Here is a 7,361-nt window from a genome sequence, read left to right as displayed (position 1 = left end):
AGGCGCCTAGAGAGGGTCTGGGTCCGGTTTGGGCATCATGTGCGCCAGGCTGCTGCGCCCGCTCTCCCCATGCACGCTGTGCCGGCTGCAGGGGTAGTGAGTCCGGCTGTCGCCCGGCCGGTGGAGTGGGGGCGACTCTGTGTGCGCCCCCTCATTGTTCTGAGTGCTTAGGAAGGGGGTGCTTTCGGCCACCAGCTCCTCATCAGATTCGCTGTAAGAGGCGCTGCTCAAGGAGAAGGAGTCCCGGACGGCTCTGGCTCTGTGAGGGATGTGCCCGTTCAGTTTGGATTTTTTCCACCGCCTGTTGCTGCTGGCTGTTTTCTTTGGCTGCTCTAGCACTGTGACGTACTCCTGTGTCGTCTCGTACTCATCGTCCTCCGTGATGCGGAAGGGGCTGGAGGGCAGGCTCCCCATGCTGTCATTTAGGTAGGTCTTCCTTTGGTGGTAGCTGTCGTACCTCTGCGTGTCCTGAAAGGGCAGCTGGTACCGCCGCAGGAGGGGCTGCTGTTCCTCCACGCGGAAGCTGATGGGGGCCGCCGGCGGCAGGGAGACAGCATGCGCCGAGTTGGGGGATGTGATTTCAAAGGTGGGCACCTGTGTGGCCATCGAGTAGTGGAAGTCGACAGGCGACAGGCGTGCTGGTGTGGTCAGGGCTGACACGTACCTGAAAAAAGCAACACTTCCATTTGGACACTGAACCACCCCAAAACCCTCCAGCTGCACCCTTGCTCTGCCCAACACCTGGTGCAGGGACAGGTGAGGCCTCTGGTGCACCTGGTCCTGGAGCTCAGCACCTCCTGGGGGACCAGATGGAGGGACCCTGCACTGCTGTGCTGAGGGAGGACGAGCTGCTGGCTTTGGTGGGTGCTTGGGCACCATGCACCGTGCATCCCAGGGCTGCCTCTCCCAAGGGACTTGATGTGTAGTTCCTACCTTGAATCGCTGCAAACCTTGCAGCACTTCCCAGCAGGCTGAGTCAAGACTTCCCTGCCTCTCATGCCCCTGCCAGCTGCTTCCTGCTCCCTCTGGAGCTGCCAGGCTTGTCTCCAAAGAAGGTCCCCAGAATGCCCTCCCCCTGTTCAGGCCACAGATGGGAAAAGCCTGGGCACAGCTTCCTCTGATATAGCAAAAATCTTGTGTCACAAAAGGTCACCTGTCGCTTTCCTCTACTCTAGTGATAACATCAGTGTGGCAACTCAGGTCTGGTCTAGTCCCTCTCCAAACAGCCCGTCCTCCAGCATCGCCCCTTTCTGAGGAGCAGACTTCGTTTCCTCTCAGTAGTGCCAGTTTGTGTCTCCATCCATCTCAGCCTGCCCAGGCCCTTGGCTTGTCTAGTGCCTTTGGACCCGTGTGTCTTGTGAAGTACGAGACATCCATACAAGCTGGGTCAGCCTGCCTAAATGGACCAGGGGCAGGAATGAGAACGCAGGAGCTGCTGCCTTTCTCTTCTTCCCCAATGGACAAGTCCCACTGCCTTAAAGGGTAACTGCCCAGAAGTGGCATGTGGCCACCCAGGGTTGCCCATGGCTACCCACAGAGGGCTGGAGCAAGGGTGGGGATGTGCTCCTGCACCATGAGGAGCCAGAGCCAGGAAGACGATGCCTGTTGTTGCCTCTCGCTGGCTGATGATGTCTCAACCCTGCAGCTGTGTCCCCCAGAAGGCTGGGTCATAAAGAGCCCTGTCCCAGGGCTATGCCCACATACAGCACCCCTGCTCACCAGGCCACCCAGGGCTGTGCTGAGGATGCACATCTTTTCCCTGTATACCTGAGGGCCAGACTCCACTTGTGCTGCCAGGTCACTAAGCTGCCTGGGGTGTGCTCTCAGCCAGTTTTTCTTCACCAGTTGCTGACTGCAGCCAGGTATTTTCTGCTCCTCTCATCCCTGTGCTCCAAACCTACATTGCCACCAGGTCAGCAGGGTGCAGTACTTGCTGCTGCCCCTACCAGAGTGGCCTCCTGCAGTGGTGGCTTCCTCTGGTAGGGCCAGAGCTGGACTTTTCCCAGTGCTACCACAGGACTACTGCTGTAGGGTCGGGTAGAGGCAAACATTTCTGTGGCACAGAGGGCACAGTTTGGCTCTGCTGTGCCAGGGTAGCACCAAGCAGTGGGGTCTGACCTCTCACTGTGCGGTGAGTCCCGCAGAGAATCCACCGAGTCACGATACTGTGTCATGGGCCTCCGCGAGTCCTCGATGCAGAAGGGAGCCCCGCGGCGAGCCCGTGCCTCCACACACGCAGGGCTGTTGCATTTACTGGTTCCCACTGAGGACAGCATTATCCCAGACTGGGAATCTGAAGTCAGACTCTCTGTCCGCTCCAAGCTCCAGGTGTGGCTTTCATGTCTGTGGACCAAACCCCATATGGACAGTGAGCAGGGAATCCCCACCAAAGTCTTCTCCAAAGAGCTGCATGCTGGCACAGCTCACACGCTGCTCTGCGATGGTGTCCCCTTTCTCCCTCTCACTAAGATATATCTGGCCAGGGATGACCAGCTTCCCAGCCTTGCCTTTGATTTGCCTTTCTTTGCTGTTTCTTGGATAGAGGGTACTGCTGGCAGACCAGTGCATACCGGCTATTTGTCACCCCACTGCCTGATGGCTGGGGACAGGACGGGACAGCCTCTGGAGGGAGGCCAGGGCAGTTCTGCTTTGTGCCTGCAAAGCGTTCTGGGTGTGGAGCAATGCACTGGTCATGCCAGGGCAAGGCTGTGAAGGATCTTACAATGTGCCATCTGCATTGCCAAGTGACAGCCCTTTCAGAAATGCTACTAGAAAGGAGTCAGACCCCACCCCCCTCAAACTTACTTTGTCATCAGCAGAGAAAAGCATACCAAAGGTAGACCTAGGTATTTGGTTTTCACTGGTTTATAAAAGATTTTGGCAACAAAGCACTTTCAAGATGCTAGACAAAACTACAGTACATTGGCTAGACCTTGCTGAGCACTTGTTTTGGCGCAAAGAAGAAACCCCGCAAGGAGTCAGAGGAGGGATGCATGGGGCCACGCACACACAGCCACCAGGCTGACCACTCTCCATAGCAGAAACATGCGATCCATCAGAGCAACAGCTCTGAACTCCCAAACCGCACCAGACGGAGCTGTCCTGGCAGAGGATTTTGGGTGGGGGTTTGCAGAGGAGACCAGCCTCATTAAGACTTCCCAAGAACTTGCTAATTATTGATGGCTCCAGTCACATGCTCAGCTGCAACCACCACGCTCCTTTATAACTTCAAACAGCACACTTGTTAGAGGCACTGATCGAGCAAAATGGAGCCTGATCATGCCAGTAGCTTGCCTCTGGCTTGGCTTCAAGAAACACCTGCTTGCTGCACTTGACTCAGGAAGATTAGGTGGCAGGTGGCCAGGACCAGAGGCTATGTAAGGTAAGTGCCTCCCCACAGCTGTCATGTGTGAACATTGCCCTCCAGACACACCTTTGCATTTTCAGGAGGTGCCCAGAGATGGCCCCAGGGTCCCAGGACTTTGAAGTGAGCACAGAAGGCCAGCAAGGTGCAGCTCTGTGGGCACTGCAGCCTCTGTGAGCCCGGCTCAAGCTTGCACACACCTAGCCAGGGTTGGGCTGCAGTGTACAATTTCAAAAAAGCCTGGAAAGCACACCATAGAGCTCACCAGGGGTAGGATTTCCTTGGACAGAGGCAGTCATTTCCATTCCCACAAGTCATTCCTGGCTCCCTCTCTACTTGCTGGAAGTCTAGCCAGAGGAGCCGAGGGAGGAATTCACCTGAAAGCCCAAGTTCAGTATCTGCAGCTGATCTGACGCATTGTACACCGAGAGCACGTGTTCATCCCTGGTGAATGCCTGAACCCTGAAGAAACCTGCCAGGAACCGTCTTTGAGCTTTAGCTGAAAGGATTCATTGCTTCCTAGATGAATGGAGACAAACACGTCGGGCTGGTGGGGTAAAGAATCCAGGATGCCTTTTGCTTTCAATGATGTCAATTTTGATGTCAATGCAATGTGATCCCTACGCCACTACAGGCTGTAGGTATGGCCCCTGGCACCTCTCAGGCACTTTTCAAAGGCAAGTGCTCGCCTAGGGAAACCTCGTTACTGGAAAAAGCACAAGAGGAAGAACCTGAACATCCAAACTCAGAACAGCACTGGACTTTCTCTATAGCATTTGAAGGATTTTTCTGGACATCACAAAAATAGGAGAGCTCCATCACCAATTTACATGCTCTCAAAAACCGTGAGAACTTCAGCTACCGAGCCATGCTGCTCTTCCCCTTGATGGCTACTTTGAAATGTAAAAAACAACTGTGCCTCATCCTGTGTAGTTAGAATCATTGGTACTTTCCTGCCAGCCCCAGTTTTCCTGAGAGCTTCAGAAGGAAACAGTGAAAGATGTGCCACTGCCTCAGGGGCTGAGATTCTAATGCAACTTTGTGGACTCTGATAGATTTCACAGGAGTGTTTTTTCTGGTGAAAAACTGTGACTCCCAAGTCAGACCCTAACTTTGAGGAACTGGTCAAAACATTTTGTGGTATTTTGCATACTTCACCTTCCGTGGGGCAAATACATTCTAAATATATCATGCGTAAAACAAATAACCTGTTTGCTTAATGAATTATTGCAGGTGTCCAGTGCAGTTGCAAACACCACTTGCAAAACCTTTCCTAGATACATCCTCCCACTTGTGTCTGTGCAAAGCACAAAAGCACAACTTCTCTTCCTAGCTTCTAGCTATGTCAGCACTACACGTTCCTGCTGGCACCTTGCTGCAGGTCAAGGATCACACCTTTCCACACCTCTCGCTAACTGGCTGTGACAGCAAAGACCCATGGTGTTGATGTGGGCTGTATGTCAGTGTAGTGCCAAACAAAGTAAAAATAGAAAGGGAGGTGAAAGGAAAACCTTTTACTGGTTTTGAATCTCACAGTGTCCTAAGGGAAACAGTTGGAGAAAGTTCAGGGTAAAATGGTATACATCACCTCTGGCTGGATGTTGGAGTGGCTGTGGAGCAGTGATGAGATGGGGAGCAGGAGTGACTTCCCGAAAATGTTGTCTCTGTTTCCCTTCGGATGACATGTTCAGTGGCAGAAACATTCTTAGAAATATACTGCAAAATATGAACCATCACACAGATCAGTCACCAGCTTGCCAACTCCGCCACAGCCAGATTTGGCTGGCTTGATTATTTCTGGTGAAACGAGACGAGGACTGAGTGAACGTGGCAGCTCTGTGCCCCGCGGGAAGAGACAAGGAGGCTGGAGGCTCTTCCTTGCCCCTGCACTATGAATACTGGAAAAGAGCCGTGGCAGAGGGACTGCAGAAGGGTATTCTTCATGCCAGGGGGTTCCCTAGAGGACAGTGGTACAGAAACACATCTCTGCTCTACAGGAGGTTATACACCCAACATCCCAACATAGTCCTAGCAGTTATTTTTTTTTATATATATATATATAAACATATATTTTTATTATTTTTTATTTATATATATATTATTTAATATATAAATATTTGTTTTTTAAAAATTAAAAAGACAAAGACATGAGATCTGCCAGAGATACGGGTCCTACAGAAACACCAGGTATAATCCAAAAATGTATGCTGAGATATTCCTTCATCTGACAACAAGCACTGCTTTTCACAGGGGCGCTACGCTCTCAGGGGAGTCAGTATTTTGGGGCCAGAGGGTTGTGGTTCTTTGAAATTCCCCTTCCTTTTTCCTTCACTGCTGGGATTCAACCTAACTCAATTTCAATATCCAAAGGGTGACCCAGAAGACCTTTGTAACTGATTCACCGCACTCATTTCCAGCAGTATATCTTTTTGTTTGGCTCTGCCTTCCCCCTCCCTTTTTCTGACCCCTTTCAATGCCTTGGTCTAGCGAGGCACTTAAGCAGATTGACAGCCCTATTGAGTTCACGGAGTTTGACGGGAAACTCATGTGACTGAAGTCACAAGAGTGGCTGAACCGTTTTTCTGGATCCAGTCCTAAATTCTTAAGATTGTTCCCATTGGCACGGCACTGGCACCCCACCAGCACATCCCATCTTCTCCAGGTTGAACTCTTGGTACTGGCAGGTGGGCTAACGTGGTGCTGATGCCATTGCCATGATGTGCTTCAGCAAGTCACAGTCACCGTGGTGGCTCTGGCCACTGCCACACCGATCACATTTGTCATGCTGCAAACTGGGGCTTGACGGATAGCTTAATAAACAGAAAACAGCAGGAACATCTCTCTTAGAGGAAAATGGGATCACACTTGCTTCATCAAAACAAGCCTGTCCCAAATGCTCTAATCTCATCCCGTACTTCAAAGTCAAATCACATTTCCCTTCAGATGTTGGTTTTGGAAACATTTCTATGCAGAATCTAATCTTTTTTTTTTCCAAGTTTGTCAGTGTTTTGCTCCTCATGCACAGGCTCACAGGCCAGCAAATGTACACATCCACATCACATCCCTGGCAGAAAATAGGCACTCAGTAACATGCAGGGAGGTGGAGACAAAAGGTCTTACATCAGCCATTTGGATTTCCTCAGGATCCAAACGTGGATGGCTTGGCCCGTTCGCAAGGCTTCTGTTCTGATGGGCAGGGCACATGTTTTGCCGTAAATGGTTATGCATTTGTTTTCTTTGTTTCCTTTAAAAAAGAAAGGGAAAAAATCTCTTAGGAAGACTAATCTCATGGGGGACTCTGCCCCCAGAGGCAGCTGGAGGACACAGACAATGGAGAGGGCAAATCTCAGACGCACTTGATGTTTCAATGGTGTTTGTGGAAAGCTGCAAACAGGAAGAAACAAGGCATTCAACATTTGCCACCTTCTGCTGGTTCTTCAAAAAACTGTGAGCATTCCTCATCAAGGGCAATTTGGGAAGCAGGCTCCAGGATCCACCTTTGCAAGACAGGGTCCAGCAAAGGCAGGGGAGCCAGGGGCACCATGGTACTGGGAGCGGAGGAGAATAGTGGGGAGAAGGAAAAGGGGAAGCAGGTCCTGGGTTGGCTTTGGTGACAAGGCACTTGACTTGTCCTGCATTAATCACAAAGTGGCAAAGCCCACTTGTGCTCCTGGCAGGGCATCTACTCCACAAGACCCACCGTGTCCCAGGAGCACCCTGAACTGAGGTGGGGTGCAGGCTAAGAAGGGAAAAAGGTGCTGCCCAGGCAGGGAAGGCTGACCATGAAAGAGGTCCCCAAGCCTCTTGTTCCATCAGGATTGCTCCAAAAGTCTCTGAAATGTACATAGCTGAGCCCACATCTCCTGCACAACAGTCCAGTGTGCTTCTGCTGTCAGGAGATGAGCTGCTGGCTTGGAAGCCAGCTCTTCCCAGCATCACCTGGGTGGGTGAAATGATGCTGATTCAGGGGATGAGCAAACGGTCCCAGGAAAACACC

At 51.6% G+C, this 7,361-nt stretch overlaps 1 protein-coding gene across 15 annotated transcripts in view; it reads right to left on the bottom strand.

Moving 5' to 3' along the window:
* NRG2 (neuregulin 2) overlaps positions 1 to 7,361 on the bottom strand; it is a 164,338-nt gene continuing 156,977 nt past the window's right edge. For all 15 annotated transcript variants that reach the window (XM_080399336.1, XM_080399337.1, XM_080399330.1 and 12 more), the window contains 4 exons: positions 6,485 to 6,608; positions 4,953 to 5,080; positions 2,119 to 2,343; positions 1 to 664 (listed from right to left, as the gene is read on the bottom strand). In XM_080399336.1, coding sequence (XP_080255462.1) covers positions 7 to 664; positions 2,119 to 2,343; positions 4,953 to 5,080; positions 6,485 to 6,608 — 1,135 coding nt within the window. In that variant the 3' untranslated portion in view covers positions 1 to 6. The remainder of the gene's footprint in view (positions 665 to 2,118; positions 2,344 to 4,952; positions 5,081 to 6,484; positions 6,609 to 7,361) is intronic.

The sequence above is a fragment of the Falco punctatus genome (genome assembly GCF_963210335.1).
Source record: "Falco punctatus genome assembly, chromosome: 8".
Taxonomy (NCBI): domain Eukaryota; kingdom Metazoa; phylum Chordata; class Aves; order Falconiformes; family Falconidae; genus Falco; species Falco punctatus.
The sequence above is the reverse complement of the archived record's forward strand: the minus strand, read 5'-3'. Positions and strand labels throughout refer to the sequence as shown.